The sequence below is a fragment of the Dipodomys merriami genome, unplaced genomic scaffold, assembly GCF_024711535.1.
Source record: "Dipodomys merriami isolate MVZ:Mamm:240054 unplaced genomic scaffold, mDipMer1.0.p SCAF_34, whole genome shotgun sequence".
Lineage (NCBI taxonomy): Eukaryota > Metazoa > Chordata > Mammalia > Rodentia > Heteromyidae > Dipodomys > Dipodomys merriami.
This window is the reverse complement of record NW_027204937.1, coordinates 17,935,084-17,958,765: the sequence shown is the minus strand read 5'-3', so window position 1 is coordinate 17,958,765 and position 23,682 is coordinate 17,935,084. Positions and strand designations below refer to the sequence as shown.

Genomic DNA, 23,682 nt, shown 5'->3' with positions numbered 1-23,682 from the left:
GACAGTGCCACTTCCAGCTTTTTTCACCCCCTGTTTATGTGGTACTGAAGAATTAAACCTAGAGTTTCATTCATTCTAGGCAAGCACTCTACCATTAAGCCACATTCCCAGTCTTAAATAATGGTTTTGAAGTGCATTTTATCTGACTTGACTCCCACAGTAACCTCAAAGGAAGTGAAGGTATTTTATCTTCCCAGTTTTTACAACTTTTGGAGAGAGAATTAGAGAGGTTAAATGACTTTCCTAAATCTATCATGAGTCTTGTGATAAAAATTACTAGTTCTTTCTATTAAACATACCTCCATTTACTCTCCTTTCATACTACTCTCTAACAGTATAAGAGTTGAATTGTCCTCCCTCAGACTTTGAAATGCTCAGGTTCCCTGCTGAACATTTGTAGCTGATGCTGCCTGTTGGATCTCAGCCTCGGTGCTGTGTGATGACAGGAGGCCCAGGGATGGGGAAACTAGAGGAACACATCATAGCATTGTTTGATATTGGCGGCCAGCCAGAGCTTTACTTAACCCTTGACTATTTTCCATCTCTTCTCGGGCTCTTAGCTGCATAGTTCAAACAGCATTTGTTCATCTTGCGATATTAGAGAAAGATTTGCTGCTAGTTAGTCATTGCTGTAAACTTGAATTCTTTGAGCTTGTGTTAAAAGTTAGGGATCAGGATTTTTTTTTAAATTCAAATGTCCTTGGCTTGATTGTCCAAGCATACCCACTAATGCTGTATTTGTGAGATCATTGTAAGATCAAAACTAGTTAAGCCTCCCAAGTTGTAGTTAATTTGGGATCTCCCAAATTTCTTTGGGAAAATTTGTTCTGGAATAAGAAAATGTATTCCTCTATTAATTGAGAATGTGATTGATCCATTCTTTTAAGAGTTAAGGAGGGGGCTGGGAAGTTGGCTCAGTGGTAGAGCGCTTGTCTTGCATGCTTGAGGCCCTGGGTTCGATTCCTCAGCACCACATAAGCAAAAAGAAAAAACCCGGAAGTGGCGCTGTGACTCAAGTGGTAGAGTGCTAGCCTTGAGCTGAAGAGCTGAAGGACAGTGCCTAGGCCCCATGACCGTACTCAAAAAAAAAAAGAAAGAGTTAAGGAGGTTAACATCTGAAATATGTAAACAATGTAACTTTGAATGCAAGCCCACAAACCCAAGAAAGAGTATAATGTACCAGAGCCATCAAAAAAGAAAAATTAGGGTTTTAAGTGAAGTCTTATTTACATTATCCACATATATATAATATGTAGACACATGTTTAGGTCCTGATAAATTTTGCTATCTTTCCTCAGGAGGAGGTTTACCTGATTCATTCTTACTAACTTAAGAGATTAGTGGATATAAAGGAAAGGGCAATATTTAATGTAGCAAATTGAATAATTCTTTTTATTTCTAATTCATATGTCTACTCTAGAAGCCATTGGCTTTCTTGGAACTTTTAGTAAGAATTTAGGATGCCGTCCAAGGCTTTCAAGCTACATGTACTCTACCATTGCTACCTTTTTCTTTTATATTTGGGGCTCTAGTTGAACACAGGGTAGCACTAAGACTACCAGCAGACTGCTGGGGACCATTTACCTCTTGCTCCCCAGATAGTACAGGGCCTTTTACACCTCTCTATTCATATCTGTGGGAAATGTCAGCGGAGGTTGGCAAGGGAGTTTATGAGAGGGGTGCAGCCTGCTGGCTAAAGTGCTGCCGTTGTTTCCCATGTATTTCCTGTGGAGATAGCTCTGTGGCCATCTCTGTCTAAACTTGGTGACTCCATGTCCTATGCCAAAAGTACCTGAGTACTAAGTAAAATTACCTTTTGTGAATTTTAGAATCTACTTCATCTTAAGAGAATCTCTGTAAATCAGGGTTTGTTGGTACTATTATTGGAGTCCAAAAATTTTAGGGGATTATATTATTTATTTTTTGGGGGTGCCACTCCGGGGGCTTGAACTCAGAACCTGGGCACTGCCCTTGAGCTTTTGAGCCATAGTGTCCTTTCTAGTGGGGTTTTTTGTTTGTTTGTTTTTGTTTTATTGTCAGTTGTGGGGCTTGAACTCTGGGCCTGGGCACTGTCCCTCAGCTCCTCAGCTCAAGGCTAGTGCTCTATCACTTGAGTCACAATACCACTTCCGGTTTTCTCAGTAGTTTATTGGAGATGAGTCTCACAGACTTTCCTGACTGGGCTGGCTTTGAACCTTGATCCTCAGATCTCAGCCTCCTGAATAGCTAGGATTACAGGAGTGAGCCACCACACCCAGCATTCATTTCTAGCCTTTTAGTAATTAATTTGAGATAGAGAAGTCTCAGGGACTTCCAGCCTGGGCTGACTTTGAACTGCAGTCCTCAGATCTCAGCCTCCTGAATAACTAAGATTACAGGAATAGATTTCGCCATGGCCCCACCCCCTCTTTTTTTTTTTTTTTTGTGCTAATCCTAGGGTTTAAACTCAAGGCCTGGGCACTGTCCCTAAACTTCTTTTGCTCAATGCTAGCACTCTACCACTTGAACCATTCTACACAGTCCCCCTTTTGCCCTTTTCTGTTTATGTGGTACTGAGGAATCGAACCCAGGGCTTCATGAATACTAGGCAAGCATGATTTTTAGTGTTTGACTTTTCCTTGAAAAATGTTTAGAATTTCCTCTTTACAGTTCAGAAATCCATCTAAATTACTCAGCTCATTCTTTATTTTCTACACTTTAAATATTTGAAGTATAGAAGAGAGTCAAAAACATACTTCACTCTTGAAATTTTTCTCTGACCTGTTTTTCTTTCTTTCTTTCTTTCTTTCTTTCTTTCTTTCTTTCTTTCTTTCTTTCTTTCTTTCTTTCTTTCTTTCTTTCTTTCCTTCCTTCCTTCCTTCCTTCCTTCCTTCCTTCCTTCCTTCCTTCCTTCCTTCCTTCTTTCTTTTTTTTCAGGTAAGGGGTAGGTTTAGTCATCGTTCCGGCTGGCACCAGGCCATATGACCTGTTTATTTTTCTTTAACATAGTTTGGTCAAGGAAATTGAGCTGTGTGTGTGCGTGTGTGTGTGCGTGTGCATGTGCGCAGACGTGCGTGTATGCACACGCATACGTGTATGCCAGTACTGGGAGTTGGACTCAAAGACTCTCACTTTTACTTGGCTTTTTTTTTGTTGTTGGTTGTGGGGCTTGAACTCTGAGCCTGGGTGCTGTCCCTGCGCTCTTCAGCTCAAGGCGAGCGCTCTACCACTTGAGCCACAACGCCACTTCCGGTGTTCTAGTGGTTTATTGGAAATGAGTCTCATGGATGTTCCTGCCTGGGCTGGTTTTGAACCTCGAGCCTCAGATCTCAGCCTCCTGAGTAGCTAGGATTATAGGTGTGAGCCACCAGAGCTTGGCTACTTGCTTTTTTATTTTTTTTTTATTTTTATTTTTTTTGGGTCCGGTCGTGGGGCCTGAACTCTGGGCCTGGGCGCTATCCCTCAGCTCTTCAGCTCAAGGCTAGCGCTCTACCACTTGAGCCACAGCGCCACTTCCGGCTTTTTTCTTTTTGCTTATGTGGTGCTGAGGAATCGAGCCCAGGGCCTCAGGCATGCAAGGCAAGCGCTCTACCACTGAGCCACCTTCCCAGCCCATCTACTTGCTTTTTTAATTGGAACTGGTGGTCTATTGCTTGAGCCACAACTCCACTTTTGGATTTTTGCTGGTTTATTAGAGATAAGAGTCTCTTGGATTAGTTTGCCAGGGCTGGATTTGAACTTCAGATCTCAACCTCCTGAGTAGTCAGGATTACAGGAATGAGCCACCAACATCTGTTTGTTGTTGAAAATGCTTAAGGGGAAAATAGAAAATTTCTCCTCATTTCCTCTTCTGAAAGCTTTTTTGTATATTTTTTCTGGTAATTTTATTTATATACTTGGTAATTATAGTCAGGCAAACAAAGATTGAGAGATATAATAAGCTAGTAATCATCCAAATGCTTTAGAATGTGTTGAATTTTTCTCATAGGTGTAAAACCAAATTAGAATTTTGGGAGGAGTCATTGAGGCCTTGATGTGAAATTAACTTCACACTTAAGATGCTTCCTTTTAATTTGCAGTCTTCTGTGGTGTTAATATTCTAGTGATAACAAGTTTCATTAGGCTCTCAAGCCCTACTGTAATTTATTGAAATAATGATTTAATGCCCACTCCCAAGTTTTATACCTATATACAGGTCTTATCAAGAATAAAATCTCTTTTTTCCCCTGTTTACCTAGAACATTTTTAAATGGGGGAAAATACAGCCAGTGTAATTACTTATGGAAGAACAATGTCAAGTACAATAAAACCTGCAAGGGAAACATATCTCTGGTTCCAGCTTATTAGGAGACTGAGTCAGAAAGATCTCTTGAGGCCAGGAGTTTGAGACCAGCCTAATCAACATAGGAAGCCCTTGATTCAAAAAAAGAAAAGCAGCCAGGTGCTGGTGGCTCATACCTGTAATCCTAGCTACTCAGGAGGCTGAAATCTGAGGATCACAGTTGGAAGCCATCCCAAATAGGAAAGACCATGAGACTCTTATCTCCAATTAATCATGAGAAAACCGAAAGTGGTGCTGTCTCTCAAGTGGTAGAACCTCTAATTTTGAACAAAAGAACTCAGGGACAGCATCCAAGCCTTGAGTTAAAGCCCCATGATCCACAGGGGAGGGAAGGGGGAGGAAGAAAAGCAGAATTGTGTATACCAAGTTGTTATATTGGCTTTCTTGGAGGAATGAAAGCATGATTGTACAAATACATACCTTTTAGTGTATATATATTAATATATGTGTATATTAATATATATATATATCTGTTTCGGTTTTTAAATTTTTGAGAGGTGGTCTTACTTTGTAGTCCATGCTGGTTTCAAACATGCAAATCCTCCTGCCTCAGTCTGAGTGCTGGGATTGTAGATAAGTACTACACTGTCCATCTCTGTGTGTGTGTGTGTGTGTGTGTGTGTGAGCGCGCGCGCGCGCGTGCGCTTTCTTTTTTGGTCAGTTGTGAGGCTTGAACTCAAGAACTGGACTGTCCCTGAGCTTTTTTTGCTCAAGGCTAATGTTATACCACTTGGAGCCATAGCTGTACTTCTGTTTTTTAGGTGGTTAATAGGAAATAAAAGTCTCAGGCTTTCCTGCCTGAGCTGGCTTTGAACCACATTCCTCAGATCTCAGCCTCCTGGATAGCTAAGATCACAGGCATCAGCCACCAGTGCCCAGCTTACATGTATCATTTACTGAAGTGATAATACCTAAAATGTGGATGGCGAAGTGTGTAAAATCTTTTTTAAAAAAGTTATTCATTTTCCCTAGTTTTGCCCCTTCTTTTCTTCTTCTTCTTCGTCTTCTTCTTCTTCTTCGTCTTCGTCTTCTTCCTTTTGGGTCCGGTCATGGGGCTTGAACTCTGGGCCTGGGCGCTGTCCCTCAGCTCTTCAGCTCAAGGCCTAGCGCTCTACCACTTGAGCCACAGCGCCACTTCTGGCTTTTTTCTTTTTGCTTATGTCGTGCTGAGGAATCGAACCCAGGGCCTCATGCATGCAAGGCAAGCGCTCTACCACTGAGCCACCTTCGCAGCCCGCCCCTTCTTTTCTTAACCCTTAATGTCAAACAGTTACTTATTTTCTGATTTTTTTTGGGGGGGGGGGTCAGTAGTGGGCATTGAACTCTGGGCTTGGGTGCTGTCCCTGAGCTCTTCAGCTCAAGGCTAGTGCTCTACCACTTGAGCCACAGCACTACTTCGGTTTTGTGGTTAATTGGAGATAAGAGTCTCACACATTTTCCTGCCTGGGCTGGCTTTGAACCGTGATCTTCAGATCTCAGCCTCCTGAGTAGCTAGGATTACAGGTGTGAGCCACTGGCGCCCTGCTTATTTTCTGATTTTTTTTTTTTTTTTTTGGGTCCGGTCGTGGGGCTTGAACTCTGGGCCTGGGCGCTGTCCCTCAGCTCTTCAGCTCAAGGCTAGCGCTCTACCACTTGAGCCACAGCGCCACTTCCGGCTTTTTTTTTCTTTTGCTTATGTGGTGCTGAGGAATCGAACCCAGGGCCTCAGGCTTGCAAGGTAAGCGCTCTACCACTGAGCCACCTTCCCAGCCCTTATTTTCTGATTTTTAAATCTACCATTTATTTATGACATGGTTTGTGTTACATCACTCTAAAAAAGTTTTCTCACTTTTACTTATTTGTGGGAACACTTAAAATTTTCTCCTTCCTCCTTCACCCCTCCTTTACCATTTAGTGCTACTAGTATTCCTGCCTTTATTTCACTTTCTTGTGTTCACTTGGTTATTTCCTGTTCTTTGCTAGTTGCTTTTCCATCTCCTGCCTTCTAATTTTAGCTACTCCCTAAGGCTCAATTCATCGTTAGCTCTCTGTTCTTCTTTCTTGCTTCTCACTGAAGAAGCCCAACATTTCCCATGTCTTTAGCTAACACCTCAATGTATGACTTCTACGACCTAGGATCTCAGCTGACCCAGATTAAATTCTGGTATCTCCAGCTACTTCCATAACATTAACTCCTTAACTGTCATTTAAAGTTGGACTTCTCAAATCCAGGCCTTATGACCTGCTTATTTCTTTTTTTCTTTTCTTTTCTTTTTCTTTTTTCTTTTTTTTTTTTTTTTGGGTCCGGTCATGGGGCCTGAACTCTGGGCCTGGGCGCTGTCCCTCAGCTCTTCAGCTCAAGACTAGCACTCTACCACTTGAGCCACCACATAAGCAAAAAAGAAAAAAGCCGGAAGTGGCGCTGTGGCTTGAGTGGTAGAACTGCTTATTTCTATCAGTGGTGCACTAAGGTTGTTCCATATCACAAGCTTGAGATGTTGGGCACAATTTTTTTTTTTTGTCGGTTGTAGGACCTGAACTCTGGGCCTGGGTGCTGTCCCCCAGCTCTTTAGCTGTAGACCAGTGCACTACCACTTGAACCTCAGCCCCACTTCCAGCTTTTTCTATTTATGTGGTGCTGAGGAATCGAACGCAGGGCCTCATGCATACAAGGCAAGCACTCTACCATTGAGCCACCTTCCCAGCGCCTGTTGGACACATTTGAGGGAGGAGTATTGAAATCTTGAGCCACTGTTGCAGTAGAGCACCTTGTATAGACTCATGGGAGGTATGTGATACAGCTTCAGTAGTTTTAAGCTTGCTAAGCATAGCAATGATTAAATTATATAGCTAAGCATAGTGATTATTATATAAACGTATAACTAAATTATATTTAGAATAAAATTAGGAAATACTTAAAGCTCTACATAGGTATTTTAGTGCAGGTTATTTTTTTTGCTCATGAGATTAATTAAATGTATTATATCTATGGTGGAAATGCTATACAGTGTCATGCAACATATACATTTCTTCCCAACATCACAGCTTGAAATTGGTAGGGCTGGTTATACCATGGAAATCAGTAATATCTACAAGTCTGGGTTAGGTGTCTTTTTGTTTGTTTGGGGGTTGTATGTGTGTACGTCTGTGTATGTGTGTGTATGCTGGTACTGAAGTTTGAACTGAGGGCCTGGATGTTGTCCCTTAGCATTTTCCCCTCAAGAGTGGTGCTCTACCATTTGAGTCACAGCTCTACTTCCTGGCTGTCTGGTGGTTAATTGGAGATAAGAGTCTCAAAGACTTTCCTACTTGAGTTGGCTTCGAACAGTGATCCTCAGATCTTACCCTCTTGAGTAGGATTACAGGTTTGGAGCCACTGCTGCCTGGCTCCATATTCTACTTAAAAGAAAACACACACACACACACACACACACACACACACACACACACACACACACACACACACACACACACACACACACACACACACACACACACACACACACACACACACACACACACACACACACACACACACACACACACACACACACACACACACACACCACACACACACACACACCCTCTTTATGGACCTTTATTAGCATATGTTATTTGTGTAAGTAGGGTGTTCTATTATGAAATTCCCTTATATGTATACAGTGTTATCTGGATCAAGCCTACTCCCTTTATCATTCTCCTTTACCCTTTTCTCCCTTCTACAACAAATTCAAAATATTTCATTGTTCTGTTTTTCATATATGTAATACTTCAACCTGATCATCTTCATCGCTCTCTCTGTTCCTCTTCTCCCACCTGCTGCTCCCCCCTCCTCTCATTATGTCACTGACACAGGCCTTAAATATGATCATATGATCCTCTTGCCTCAGCCTCTGACATTCCACTTTGAGTACAGAATGGAAATCAACTTGGAAAAACCTTTATACTTTTTTAATCATTGTGAATAAAAGGTAAAAAAAATCTCAGAAATGTTTTAGTAAATAGAAATATACTTTTTCTGATGAGTGGACTGAAAATGTAGTTCTGTCAATGGTGTGTTGGTCCATCTTGTTGAGTTCTCAGATAGTAACCTTTACTGCTTCCTCTGTTAGGTGTGACTTCTTCTTTATTAAAGATTAGGCTTTAAAAATTGTTACCTAGAAAATTAAATTATTTATGTAATTTTAAGTCATGTTCTGCCTTTTTTCTCCAGTCTGTTCTGGTTCTGTGTTGTTAGCATCACCAGTGGAGTTGCCACTAGACTTGGAAAGAACCATAAGACCTAAGCCACTATGTGCCCTGGCTTCTATGGAATTGGATAATAAGTAAATGTCACAAGGCAGTAGTTTGAATTAAATAAATAAAACAAGATAATGGCTTATTATAAAGCATACTAGTTAACAATAAAAGTTCCAAAAATCAGAAAGACTAATCTGGAGCCAATGTTTTTCTTTGGTTCCCTTGTGCAAATTACTTCATTTCTGTAATTGTTTCCTCCTGTGTAAAATAGGATCATATTAAGACATATAAAGCATGTATTTCAGTGTTTCACATTAATCACACTTTTTTACCCTTTAAGGTGAGGTCTGTTTTTCCTTAGTTTTAATTAGAAAATTGGAGTTGATTTCCTCACATGGAAAATAAATATCAAGTGCATTTGGTAAGCGAGGAGTTAAATCAGAGGCCTACTCTATGAAATGTATGTGCCTAGCGTTTAATTCCCTTTTAGCACACTACAAAGCTGGATACTGGCTGGACTCATATGTTCACCATTAGCTATCCCCATCCCATTTTGGCTCATAGTAATTCCCAAAAAATTTTAGGTCATTATAATCCCTAATCTCCTTGTCCAGACTTTATAGAATATTGTTTATTGTTGCTTAAGGTGTGTGAATTTGAAAAACACAACTTCAGATTGTTACCATGTCGTATGTATTTTTTTTGGGGGGGGGTCCGGTCGTGGGGCCTGAACTCTGGGCCTGGGCGCTGTCCCTCAGCTCTTCAGCCCAGGGCTAGCGCTCTACCGCTTGAGCCACAGTGCCACTTCCGGCTTTTTTTTTTCTTTTTGCTTATGTGGTGCTGAGGAATCGAACCCAGGGCCTCAGGCATGCAAGGCAAGCACTCTACCACTGAGCCACCTTCCCAGCCCCTGTCGTATGTATTTTATTCCAGTCAGAAAATTTTATAATCTTATTAGTGCTCTGGTTTCAGATTCTTTATAGTTATGTAGAACCAGAAATTCTTCTGAGGATAATAAAGTATTTTCAGATTAAATTAAAACTATCCTGTTTTACTCTCCTCTGCAGGTCCGTAAGCACATCAATGATCTTTATGAAGACCTGCGGGATGGCCATAACCTGATCTCTCTGCTGGAGGTCCTCTCAGGCATCAAACTGGTGAGCTTCTCCCTTCTTGCAATGAGTGGCCTCCAAATGTGGCTTTATTAGTGGCATATTTGTCTATCTTGTTGAGTTTGAGGACAGCAACCTTTCCTCCTTGCTCTGGTAGGTGGAAAGAAGTAAGAGAGATAATTAATAGAGTTTATTTTTATTTCTAAATCAGAGTTTACAGATGATGTAAAGTCAATATATGCATTATATATTCTCAAAATCAGGAATCAAATATTCTTTTATTGCTGCATACTGCTGTATTCTTCATCTTTTTCTAGACACTAGGATTTCAGGAACATTAGACTCACATGTTTTTGAGTAAGATTTTTTTTTTTCTTCTGGTCTATGTAGACTCCTCTCATTTTCCCATCTATTGTGATTTGCTTTTTCCTAATTTTCTGCATTTAGCTGAGGACCTGAAGTTTACATTTAAAAGTCTGGGTGTTTAGAGTTAAATTTTCCCTGATTCATTTCACTTTCTCCCTTCTGTGATTTGTTGAGTCTTGTCTCACAGATGTGCAGAGGTGCTAAAGTTAATGTCTGAGCATATCTCAGAAAGCAGAACATCCAGGCTCCTTGGATAATTAGATATGCTTGCTTTGTCCTAAAATGTACTAGAATTAATGGTAAGGAATGCCTTCATATCAGTAGTGCTAAATTTAAGTGCTGAGTAATATCATGTAGCACAGTGAAAATAAAATTCTGATGGCTTACTAGATTTACAAATGAAGACCAGAGAAAAACCAGAAATTAGATGTATTAGTTATGTTAATAAAAGCTTCTGAGCGAGCTTCTGCATCAAATTCTGGTTGATCCTCTCAGCTTGGCTTGTCAGCTGTTTGTTTGTCATTGTTGTTATTGTTTTAAAGTGTTGGGGTTTAAATTCAGTGCCTCCTCACACTTACTAGGAAGGTGCTATGACACTTAAGCAACCCCCAACCCCCTTTTTTGTTTCAGTTATTTTTCAGGTATGGCCTAATATCTGATTAAATATAGGCCATTATTTCTATATTTGGTCATAATGAACACAAATTCTCCTGTATAATTCATATTTCTTTCTTTTTTAAGTTTTAGCAAGGATTTATGTTAGGATAACAGGTTGAGGTAGGGAGGAGAGAGAAAAAAAAATTCCTTCTCCCTATTCAGAAAATAGGAGTTAAAGACTCTTGCTGGTCATATTCTTTTTTTGTTTTGTTTATTGTTTTTTTTTGGTCAGTCATGGGGCTTGAACTCTCGTCCTAGGCACTATCCCTCAGCTCTTCAGCTCAAGGCAAGTACTCTGTCACTTGAGCCACAGTGCCACTTCCAGTTTTCTGGTGGTTTATTGGAGATATGGGTCTCATGGACTTTCCTGCCTGGGCTGGCTTTGAACTGCGATCCTCAGATCTCAGCCTCTTGAGTAGCTAGGATTACAGGTGTGAGCCACTGGTACCCAGCTATTCATATTCTTTCTCTTGTGCCATAGACAATTTAATTTTTATTTGGAAAAGTTTGGTTTGAGTATTAGAAACATCTGTGTAAAAACAGAGACCTGAAAATGCACACAGCTTGAGCAGTCTGTGAATCCCAGCCCACTCACTGCCTTTGGTGGATTCTTAGTCATTGTTTGTTGTGCTTAAAGAACAGAATTTGGCACATTATAATTCACTGCTGAAGTGATACTCAGTTTCTTCTAGGATTGGGCTTGGCTCTCACTGGCCCTACTATTTGGGTTTTCGTTTCTTTTTTTAAATCTTGTGGTACAGTATATATATATATAATTTATCTTTTTTTTTGGCTGGTCGTTGGTTTTTAACTCTGGGCCTAGGGGCTGTCCCTGTGCTCTTCAGCTCAAGGTTAGTGCTCTACCACTTGAGCCACAGTGCCACTTCCCGTTTTCTTGTGGTAAATTGGAGATAAGAGTCTCATGGAGGGGCTGGGAAGGTGGCTCAGTGGTACAGTGCTTGCCTTGCATGCATGAGGCCCTGGTTCGATACCTCAGCACCACATAAGCAGAAAAAGCCAGAAGTGGCGCTGTGGCTCAAGTGGTAGAGTGCTAGCCTTGAGCTGAAGAGCTGAGAGATAGCACCTAGGCCCATAGTTCAGGCCTCTTGACCGACAAAAAAAAAAAAAAGTCTCATGGACTTTTTTTCCGGCCCAGGCTGACTTTGAACTGGGATTCTCAGGTCTCAGCCTCCTAAATAGCTAGGATTACAGGCATGAGCCTCAGGCACCCAGCAGTTCTATATTTTTATTGGGCAAAAATTGACAAACTTTTTTTTTTAATTGTGCCAGTCCTCTGATTTGAACTCAGGGCCTGGGCCAATGTTCCTGAACTTTCTTGTTCAAGGCTAGCACTCTGCCACTTGAGTAACAGTTCCATGCCCAACTTTTCTGGAAGCTAATTGGAGATAGGAGTCTCCTCCCTAGGCTAGCTTTGAAACCATGATCCTCAGCTCTCAGCCTCCTAAGTAAATAGGATTATAGGTGTGAACCAACTGTGCCTGGCTCAGAACTTTTTGTTAACATAACTAATACATGTAGGGGCTGGGAAGGTGGCTCAGTGGTAGAGCGCTTCCCTTGCATGCATGAGGCCCTGGGTTTGATTCTCCAGCACCACATAAGCAAAAAGAAAAAAGCCAGAAGTGGCTCTGTGGCTCAAGTGGTAGAAGGCTAGCCTTGAGCTGAAGAACTGAGGGACAGCGCCCAGGCCGAGTTCAGGCCCCACGACCAGACCAAAAAAAAAAACAAAAACAAAAACAAAAACAAAAAACAAAAAAACTAATACATATAATTTCTGGTTTTCCTTGGTCTTCATTTATAAGTCTTAAGTCACCAGAATTTTATTTTCACTGTGCTAGATGTTATTCAGCCATTAAAATGATGTCTTAGGCATTGAGGGTGTTATATTTGATTAATTTATAGTGATTTTGTATTGAAAAGTGATCCTTTTTGGTGATATTGTTTACAGAACAGGGTAAAAATACTGATTTAATTTCCTCTGAAAACCTTCATGTGTTATGATATTGTCATACCATCTTTTCAACAAATAGCATCCAGGTAATTCTCAGTTCATCTCAGGATATGTTTCTCCCTTAGTGGAGTCACAAAAGCAGAGACTCTCTTAGGTGACCGTGGAGAACTGAAAGTGTATTTCAACATAAGAAGTGTTCCATGTGATCATCAGCTTTAATTTTGATTTGGTTTTGTATTTCTTTTTGGAGGTAGTAGGATATTTTCCTTTTTGTTTTTACCTTTTAAGAAATATTGCATTCATTTCCATCTCATCTTTGTCTTGTGAATTGCCTGTTCCTCTGTTGTGTCTTTGCTTTGGTTGGTGACTAAAGGAGCCAGCAGGGCTGAAGACCCTCCGTCTGGTGAGCATGCCCTCCTGGCGCCATACAAACAGCGAGGATCAGGAGGAGGAAGATGATGATGATGTAGTAGGTCCTCCTGGGGATGCCAGCATCCCAGCTGGCACTGCTGACACTGCAGGGACATCAGAGAGGCATGGTTCTCCAGCTCCAAGTAGCTTAGTCACCAATTGCCTTTTCCACCTGGGAATATGAGTCCCAAAGAAAGTGGTTAAAACTAATTGTGCCCCTTGTCACTGCTATATGATCTTAGTGTGGGAATTGTTTTGTTTATCTGAGGATGGTTACCATAAAAAAAAAATCAGTGTGTAGACTCTGTGACCTGGAGACCCATGGCTTTCTAGTGCCTTGTTGTGTTGTCTGAGTCCAGATTGCAGAACTATGGATAGTTTAGCTGACAGCATGACTGTTGATTGCTCACAGCTTCACAGTCCAGACTAACTATAGCACACCTCTCTGGCTCAAGGTTCTCACCTCGCACCTGTCATTTGTTTTCAAAAACAGCCTGATGTTTGCAAACTCACTGCATGCAGATACTTTGGGTAGTCTCTAATTGCTGTAGAGGACAGAGATATAACTTGCATGTTCTGAAGTTGTTTTTGATGGCAAGCATATTAGAAGAAAAGTTAGTATGTATAAAAGTTAGTATGTATTTATATATGATTATACCTTTATATTTAAAATCTTTCTGCAAAAACAGATTAGGCAATATCCCTATACTTACTTGGTGCTCTCTCTTTCTCTTCTTTTCTTCTTTTCTTCTCCCTTCCCTCCCCTCCACTCCCCTCCTCTCCTCTACCCTTTCCCTCCTCTACCCTTCCCTTCCCTTGTTTCCTTCCTTCCTTCCTTCCGTCCTTCCGTCCATCCTTCCTTCCTTCCTTCCTCTCTCTCTCCCTTTCTTTCTTTCTTTCTTTCTCTCTTTCTTTCTTTCCTTCCTTCCTTCTGTTCTTTCTTTCGTTCTTTCTTTCATGGTAGTCCTGGGACATGAACTCAGGGCCTGAAAGCAGTCCCTGAACTTTTTGCTCAAGGCTACCACTCTACTACTTGAGCCATAGCCACACTTCTGGCTTTTTGGTGGTCTTTCCTGCCTAGGCTGGATTTTGAACTGTGATCATAAGATCTCAGTCTCCTGAGTAGTTAGAATTATAGGCATAAACCACCAGTGCCTGGCTCCTCTGACCTCTTAAAGTTATGTCATCACCTCACTGATCCTCTATCCCATTGTTTTAGAATCCTGTTTTAGACTATGTCCCCCTGTAAGCCACATTCACAATTAGTTTAGTTGAAATGACTACTATAACCTTTTTAAATTTTATTTATTTTTCTAAGCCTTTGACCTAAGAAGTTATCATATTGCCCAGAGAAATTGTGACATCTGGTAGAATATTCTAAGTATAATTTAGTGATAGAGATGTTTCAGTTCAAGTTTAATAAAGTAAAACCATTGGAAAATGAACAGACAAAAATTTCAGAGGCAGGGCTAGGAAGGTGGCTCATGCATGCATGAGGCCCTGAGTTTGATTCTTCAGCACTAATAAGCAGAAAAAGCCAGAAGTGGTGCTATGGCTCAAGTGGTAGAGCACTAGCCTTCAGCTGAAGAGCTCAGGGACAGCACCTAAGCCCAGAGTTCAGGCTCCACGACCGACCAAAAAAGAAATTCAGAGGCAGATAGCCATTTCTGTACCACTAGCAAGACAAATAGACATTTTACTTTATAATAGGTAATACTTTAATACTTAAGTCTTAGACAAGGAATCAGAGGCACTGGTTAGAGATAGCTTCTCTCCCTTAGGTTGTATGACATAAAGGGTGAAATTATAGAAAACAAGTTTCTTTGGGCTAATAATGTTGAACAGCCCCTTGCCACTATTTTCTTCTGGGATTGTAGGTGACTTTCCAACAGGGACACTTGTCTCCCTGAGAGATTAGTTACTTTCGATTTAAGCCTGCTATTGTGGATTTTTCCACTTTTTTTGAGCATGTGGAACACCTCATCTCTGAGGTAACTCTGGGTAACTCTAGTCAAACTACTGTGGTTAGGATCGTGTAAGGTTGCCTCTGTCCATTATTGCACAGTATGTACTTAGGGCTTTCTACCTTTTACCTATAGCATTTCACTGGATTTTAGAAGCCAATCTGTATTCCCATTAACCTCACATCTAGAATCAAGCTCTGCCACATACTATGAAAGAACACAATGGAGAAGTCATGACACTAAGCATTGGTGCCCAAATAATGTGTGTTTTGGGGTTGCAGAGTGGTGCACAAGGCTTTTGGGGGTTATAGAGAACCTAATAAAACTCATGCAGACCCTGCTTTTAAGGGTGCTTTATGTAATGCTCCCACGCCTGGCTTCAGTCCTCAGGAGTTTTTGTGTTGTCTTTTAATCCTTGAAATGAAAGAGGAAAGACATGTGTACGTAAGTTGGTATATGTAAAGTTAGCATCTCTTTTTTTTCCTTTGCAGCCTCGAGAGAAGGGCAGGATGCGTTTTCATAGGCTGCAGAATGTGCAGATTGCCCTAGACTTCCTAAAACAGCGACAGGTAAGACCATCCTGGTAGAGAATGTTGGCATTTGGGACTCTATTTAAGGATACTTTCATGTCCCTAGTAACAGGAAAGCTTTCAGTAGATACCACATCTGACCAGCTCACGCTGACTCTTTTTGCAAGTCGTGGAGCTTGAACTCAGGGCCTGAGTGCTGTCCCTAAGCTTCTTTTGCTCAAGACTGGCACTCTACCACTTGAGCCACAATGCCACTTCTGGACTTTTCTGTTTATATGGTACTGAGGAGTTGAACCTGGGGCTTCATGAATACTAGGCAAGCACTCTACCACTGAGCCACATTCCCAGCCCTCAGTTATGACTCTTAACTTGCTCATTTGGTAGCGCTTCCAAAGAACTTGTGGCCTCCTTAAGAGTGATAGTATTTATGAACAAGATGCCAAAGATGGAAACTGGTAGACTGACCATAGCTCAACACAAAATGCTGTATTTTTATGAAAATGGAATAAGGGTGTACCCTTAGATACGTGGATGGCAGGTCTGAAAAAAAGATTCTAGGTGTTCCTCAGTGGTGATTTGTTTGGTGCTGGGGGATCAAACCTCAGGCTCCTTAGGCAAGCACTGTAGCACTGAGCTACATTACTAGTTCATGAAATGGTATCTTAAGAGAATAGTATTTTTGTTTGGTTGGTTGGTTGGAGTTTTTTTGGTTGGTGGCAAGGCTTGAACTCAGGGCCTTGGTACTGTCCCTGAGCTCTTTCTGCTCAAGGTTAGCTTTTTACCACTTTGAGCCATAGCTCTACTTCAACTTTTCTGGTGGCTAATTGGAGATAAGAGTCTCATGGACTTTCCTGCCTAGGATAGATTTGAACCATGATCCTGAGGTCTCAACCTCCTGAGTAGCTAGGATTACGGGTTTGAGCCATCAGTGCCCAGCTTTCAATGTTATTTTTTTTCCTAAAGTAATAAGTAATTTATTGTTTTAAGATGAAGTTTTACTATGTAGCCCAGGCTAACTTCAAATTTGCTGTCTTCTGTTCTTCTAGTCTTAAGTTCGTGATTGCTGGGACTATCATGCCTAGCCAAGAAGACAGTTTTAAGAGAAAAGTATTTGGAGTATAGTAGACCTAAATGTAGGGGAAGGGAGTCATTCCTTCCTTAGATAAGGAAGATATGACTTTGGGGGGGGCAGTAATAGAGCTTAAAATCAAGAGTTTCTTGTACAACTTGCTTGAAGCTAGCACTCTACCACCTGACACATGCCTCTAGCTTAGCATTTTGCTTGCTAATTGGAGATGAAGTTTCACAGACTTTTCTGCTCAAGCTGGCTTTGAACCTCAACCCTCTGATCTTAGACTCCTGAATAGTTAGAATTAGAGGCATGAGCTACCAGCACCTGTCAAAAAGATTTTTTTTTGTTGTTGGTCATGGGGCTTGAACTCTGGGCCAGAGCACTGTCCCTCAGCTCTTCAGCTCAAGGCTGGTATCACGTGAGCCACAGTGCCACTTCTGGTTTTCTGGTGGTTTATTGGAGATAGGAGTTTCATGGCCTTTCCTGCCTGGGCTGGCTTTGAACTGCGATCCTCAGATCTCAGCCTCCTGAGTAGTTAGGATCACAGGCGTGAGCCAGTGGCTCAAGAAGATACCTGGCTTCAAGAAGGTATTTTTAGACACAAGAAGGGAGAAGCAGTAAAGAGAGTAAGATTGAAAATGAACATAAGGAGGAATGCCAAGAGCATAAGAATGTTCACTTTGGAAGATACTGTAGAGATCCAGTAGTCCAGATTATTTAATATTTTAGATAACAAAACTGAGACTTGGCTGAAATGACTTCCTCCAACCATACAAGTTAGAGTGGAACTGAGTCTTTTTAACTCAGCTCTCCTGAAATGTGGGCTAGTGATCCTCCCACTGTCCATACTGGTTTCTCCACACCTTCCTTCCTCCTAATCCTTCCTGATGATGGGAGCAAATTCAGGGATTGAGGGATAAGAGAGAACCAAAGCACAATTGGTATGGTTGCTTTTAAAAGGAGACACAGGGAAAAAATCAGGAGCAAATGTAAAGATACAGAGCTGACTTATGGTATAGAGAAAGAAATGTGGAGAGGAATTGAGAGGTCCAGCTCCTCAGAGGGAGCTGTATAGAATGATTTGGTGTAGCTAGGGTTGCCAAGCAACAGCAAGGGTCAACATGACATTACATAGTGTGTATATTTTTGGAGTCAGCAGTTCTCGTTAACTTGGGAAATTGTCTTTCTCTGTGTTTCCATAGTAATTTTCTAATGTAACACTTACTTATTGGCATTTCCTTATTTGCTCCAATGCACTGTAGGTTCTGTACAGCCAGGGAACATGATCTAACTTAAGATTTTACCTATAGTAACTATCTTAATGAGTAGTCCACAATTGCATTTAATAAGTACTTGTTGGAATTAACAAGTGAAGAGTGGTAGGAGAACTTGATTGGAGATCTCTAGGCTATTAAGCTGAATTGGAAAAAAAACCAAAAAACAAAAAAACAGCCCAGTTACAAAGGTTATATGCTGTGTGATTCCACTTACTTGATATTCTGGAAAAAAGTGAAACAAAGGACCAGGAGCAAAATCAGAACAAGTGGGGCAAGGTTTAACTATTAACAATGGATACAGTATAGGGTATCTTTTTAGGGTGATGGAAATGTTTTATGTGTTGGAATTCATAGAACTTAGACAAAAAAGTTAATTTAACTGTGTGAAAATAATAAAAGCATGCAAAAATCAAATAGAAAGTCACAGGTTCTAAAACTGGCTTTCCTTTCTTTTTCAGGTGAAGTTAGTGAATATTCGTAATGATGATATTACAGATGGCAACCCCAAGTTAACCCTGGGCTTGATCTGGACCATCATCTTGCATTTCCAGGTAGGGTTTGTGAAGTTTGGGACTACTCTTGCTTGGTTTTTATGTCTAGAAAGTTACACTACCTTATCTAAGCAGAATTTGAGCCTTCTTTCTCTGTATTTGGCAGTAAACTAGGGTGGATGAAAGTTGGTATGGAAAGTTCAGAATGGTCTGGAGATAAACTGCTATATCCTAAACTCAGAACTTCTTAGCTATTTGCATGACGAATTGGAGGAATTTTTTTTCATGTTTGTGGTTTGGCCCTGTCCTTGACAGTCTGATAGAAGTCTGTTTGCTCAGCTAAATAAAAAACTGGGCTCTTTAGGGACTCAGTATGAGAGATAGGAAGAGATGTTGGTTTTGATGCTTTAGAAGGGTAGCATGAGATTGATAAATTTACTTTGATATTGTCTTTTCCTCATCTGAATGATGTGTAAAGAAACACCTTGGTAGCTAGATTTGCATATGTGAAAAAGCACAGTCTTGTAGCAGGCATATTACACTTGAAAACAGTGCCATCTTGAAGTGTTCCCATGGTCACATGGCCTTCTCATTGCGCCTCCTTCCTAAGATGAAACTTCTTTTAAAGTCTGGGTTGTTATTGGAACAAATCTATTTTTATTTAAAAGAATGATTTTTTTTGAAGAACTTTTAGGACAGCCAAACAGAGCTATTTTTCAAACTGCTCTCCAGTACTTGGTTGCTACCCACTAGACTGATGGATTCAGTAGGTGGGAAAAGAAGGCTACTACTATATAATAACTCGAGGTACTGACTAAAAGGGTGCGGTCAAGGTGACATCTTATCTAGAGAGTTAGCACCACCTTCTGTTTGAAGACAGAACAGCAGGTATTTCAGGATTCCTAAGACCTTAAGAAAATGCTAAGAATACATGCTTGTTTCTTGGAACTTTGGTTTGGAGCCAGCACTGGCACTCTGAAGCATGGGTTTGACTGGGTGTGTACACAGGTAACATTATATTTTGGTGGAACCACAGGGTGTCTTGAGCTGTAAGTATAGGAATAACGACGAACATGAACCTGGTAAGCATGCCCTGGTAGGGTGTGCCTCCATGTAGGACTAGACTTACCCTTTGGAACTCTTTAACAAACAGAGAAGAGGGTTTTGTTTGTTTGTTTACGATACTGGGGATAGAACTTGGGGTTTCCAGCATGCTAGGTAAACAGTGTACCAGTGAGCTACATCCTCAGTTGCCAGAGGAGGAAGTCTCCCTCCCTCCCTTCCTTCCTTCCTTCCTTCCTTCCTTCCTTCCTTCCCTTTCTTCCTTCCTTCCTTAACAAGGGTCAATTGTAGGGTTTGAACTCAGGATCTGGGCACTGTCCGTAAGCTTTTGCACTCAAGACTAGTGCTCTAGTGCTTTGAGCTACAGCTCCACTTCTGTTTTCCAGTGGTTAATTGGAGATAAGAGTTTCTTGGAGTTTGCTGCCCAGGCTGGCTTTGAACTGTAATTCTCAGATCTCAGCCTCCTGATTAGTTAGGATTACAGGTGTGAGCCACTGGTACCTGGCAGAGGAAGTTTTCTTTAGTGAAAACTTTCTTTGATTTTTGGCCCACAAACTTGCTTTAAAATGAGGAAGAAACCTAAGGGGTTACAGACTGAAAATTGAATAAATTAATTAAAACTGCTGGGAGCCAAGTGTCTATAGCCCACACTTAAAATCCTAGCTACCCAAGAGGCTGAAATCTGGGGACCAAGGTTGAAAACCAGCTTAGGCAGACAAAACTGCAAGACTCTTACCTTCAATTAACCAGCAAAAATCCAGAACTGGAGTTATGGCTTAAGTGGTAGAGCTCTTAATCTTGAACAAAAAGCCAAACAAGAGCATTATGCCAATTACAAGCCTCTGTGCTGGCACAAAAACAAGACAAATCAACAACAACAAAACCTTGCTGTGACATAGGCAGCAAGAAAATATTTGTCTTTCTTCAGCACTGAAAAAAAAGAATATATATTAATGAAAACATTTATAAAAGTAGAAAAATAGTATGAAGAATTACCATATAATGTGTCATGTAGCTCAATAATTATTAACTCATGATAGTTCAATGTCTTTTCACCTATATCCTATTCCTGTCCTCAAACCCCAGTTGGTTATTTTGAAGGAAATCAAAGACCTCCTATAATAGCTCTGAAAGATAAGAACCGTTTGTTTAAACAGTTCATAGTATCACACCTTAAAAACAAATACTTTTGATTTGATACTCAGTACCACAGAAAAAGTTCATTTTTTTGTAAAACCATCAAATGTCTAATCAATGTTCAGATGATCCTAAATATCTTACTTTGGCATTAACTTCTGCTCCCTCTTCAGGTCTTTTGTCTCAAAACGCTTATTAAGATGCCAGAGGCACCTCTCAGATGCTTCCAGCAGTGACCTCCATCCCTTGCATTGTATTGCCCAGAAACTGGCAGTTTAGATTTAGACCCAGGGTTCATTTATATTCAGTTTAAATTTTTTGCAAAGACAATGATATTGTTTGTGTTGAGTACTTTTTGCTGCACATGAGGATGGACATATATCTGTTATATCTCTATTTAGGACATTAAAATTGATATGTGGGTTCAGGTGTCATCAACCTGATCCATCTATTCTATATCTCTGTTCGTGGTTCACTTAATAGTTTAATTAATTACTGATTGTTAGTTCCATTACTTTATTAGAGCTTGTAAAGTGATGATTTTCAAATTTCATTAAATCTTTCTTCATTTTTTTAATAAGGATATTTCTGTAAGGAATTCATCTCATCTACCACCCTGAGGGATAGTTCCTAGTAACTGGTAAAAGTTCACATCTTTCCCTCTATTTACTAATTTTCAGAATAATTAGCTCCCTAAGATTCTCCAGAGTGATCCTGAACATTTCTTTATTGAATTTATTTACTTATTTTTATGTATTTTTATAGTGTCACTATGACAAGCAAGGTTTTGTTGTTGTTGTTATTGATTTGTCTTGTTTTTATGCCAGCACAGGGGCTTAGATATAGCTACATCTTTGGCCAGTGTTAGTCTTTCAATTTAACTCTGAGGCTTTTGACTTGACCCCAGTCAGACGATTCCCACCCCACTTCCCGTTCTCGTTCTCGTGTGTGTGTGTGTGTGTGTGTGTGTGTGTGTGTGTGTGTGTGTGTGTGTGTGTGTGTGTGTGTGTGTGTGTGTGTGTGTGTGTGTGTGTGTGTGTGTGTGTGTGTGTGTGTGTGTGTGTGTGTGTGTGTCCACAGTACCACTTCCGATTTTCTGAGTGGTTTATTGGAGATAAGAGTCTTAGGACTTTCCTGGCTTTGAACTGTGATCCTCAGATCAAAGTCTCCTGAGTAGCTAGGATTACAGGCATGAGCCACCGGCAGAAAAAAGACATTTTATCAGCCCTTTCTACAACTAAGTAGGTGGTAGTGTTCATATTTTGCAGGTAAAGACATGGAGTCCACCTAGTAAATTAGATGGGTTACTGAGCTTATTTATTAACTAAGTTGGGAGTTTTAACCAAGTTCTACTCTGCTAAAAATCTCTGTTCCTGTCCTAGTCCAGTTTCTTTCTGGGCAGAAGGAAATGAGGGTCTGGTGACCTCTGACATAGGCAGATGTTGAAGAAAAGCATAGGTTCACATATGTAAATATGCTTCTCAAAGAAACTATGTAGGATACTAGTTTTTTGTTGTTGTTGTTGGTTGTGGAGCTTGAACTCTGGGCCTGGGCACTGTCCCTCAGCTCTCCAGCTCAAGGATAGCGCTCTACCACTTGCCACAGTGCTACTTCTGTTTTTCTGGTGGTTTATTGGAGATAAGAGTCTCACAGACTTTCCTTCCCTGGGCTGGCTTTGAATCGTGATCCTCAGATCTCAGCCTCCTAAGTAGCTAGGATTACAGGCATGAGCCACCAGCGCCCAGCTTAGGATACTAGTTTTTAAACAGCTCTCTCGCCTCTATTATCAATTTTCAGGAATTTGGTTTATTTTAATTCATTATAAAATTCATGCTCAAGCCTTGGGGGTGAGGTGCAACTTCAGAGTTCCTTCTGACTTCACTACAGAAGGAAGGCCACCTAGAGAACTTTATGTTTCAATGTCAGGTTGTTAATGAAATGATTTGCTATTTACCTCCTATGCCATCTCCTCTCTTGTTTCTTGCGGTGGCTTATAACGGTCATAAGATGGCACTGCAACTTTGCAGTCAGCTATAATAAAGAACAGCCCTAGGGAAAAAGCAGTTGGAAGGCAGCCTCAGAAAGGTTGCATGTCCTTTAGATTTCTTACTAATTTCCTTCTGTGGAGGGCGTGTTTTAGATCTCCAGGAACAATTGGGTACAGGTTTTCAATGTTTATACAGAGCCTGGCAAGTTGCTTCCCTCTGCTGCATAATCTGGATCTGTGTGGTATAAATAAGTAACTGCTGGCAGGCATAGCAGTACATACCTGTAGTTTCAGCAACCCAAGAGGCTGAGGCATGAGGGTCTTTTAAGGGTAGAAGTTGAAGACCAGCTTGAGCAATATAGTAAGACTCTTGTCTCAGAAAAGAAAGAAAGAAAGAAAGAAAGAAAGAAAGAAAGAAAGAAAGAAAGAAAGAAAGAAAGAAAGAAAGAAAGAAAGAAAGAAAGAAAGAAAGAAAGAAAGAAAGAAAAGAAAGAAAGAAAGAAAGGAGAGAGAAAGAAAGAAAGAAAGAAAGAAAGAAAGAAAGAAAGAAAGAAAGAAAGTTAGAAGAAAGTTGGGTGCCCCTAGTTCGTACTTTTAATACTGCTGTTAAGGAAGCTTAGATCTGGAGGATCTTGGTTCAAAGCTAGCTGGGGCAGAGAAGTTTATGAGAATCTAACTCAAAATCACCAATAAAAAGCCAAGCTGGATGCCAGGTGCTGGTGGCTCACGCCTGTAATCCTAGCTACTCAGGAGGCTGAGATAGGAGGATCACAGTTCAAAGCCAACCCAGGCAGGAAAGTCCATGAGACTCTTTATCTCCAGTTAACCACCAGAAAACTGGAAGTGGCACTGTGGCTAAGTGGTAGAGCGCTGGCCTTGAGCTGAAGAGCTGAGGAACAGTGCCCAGGCTCAGAGTTCAAGCCCCACAACCAACCAAAAAAAAAAAAAAAATATCCAGGCTGGAGGCTGTGACTCAAGTGGTAGAATATCAGCCGAGCAAATAAACCATGCAAGCATGAGGACCTGAGTTCAAACCCTGTACTGGGAGAAAAATATAGCTCAGTAGTAATTCTTGCCTAGCATGCATTGATCCCTGGGTTTGATCCCT

At 40.8% G+C, this 23,682-nt stretch overlaps 1 protein-coding gene across 7 annotated transcripts in view; it reads left to right on the top strand.

Moving 5' to 3' along the window:
• Nucleotides 1-23,682, top strand: part of LOC138803492 (microtubule-actin cross-linking factor 1) — a 254,203-nt gene that overhangs the window by 17,492 nt on the left and 213,029 nt on the right. For 6 of the 7 annotated variants that reach the window (XM_069987601.1, XM_069987600.1, XM_069987606.1 and 3 more), the window contains exons 3-5: nt 9,607-9,696; nt 15,510-15,587; nt 18,356-18,448. In XM_069987601.1, the coding sequence (XP_069843702.1) occupies nt 9,607-9,696; nt 15,510-15,587; nt 18,356-18,448 (261 nt within the window). Of the gene's footprint in view, nt 1-9,606; nt 9,697-13,016; nt 13,113-15,509; nt 15,588-18,355; nt 18,449-23,682 lie in introns of all 7 variants that reach the window. The other variant, XM_069987599.1, reaches the window with a different exon arrangement.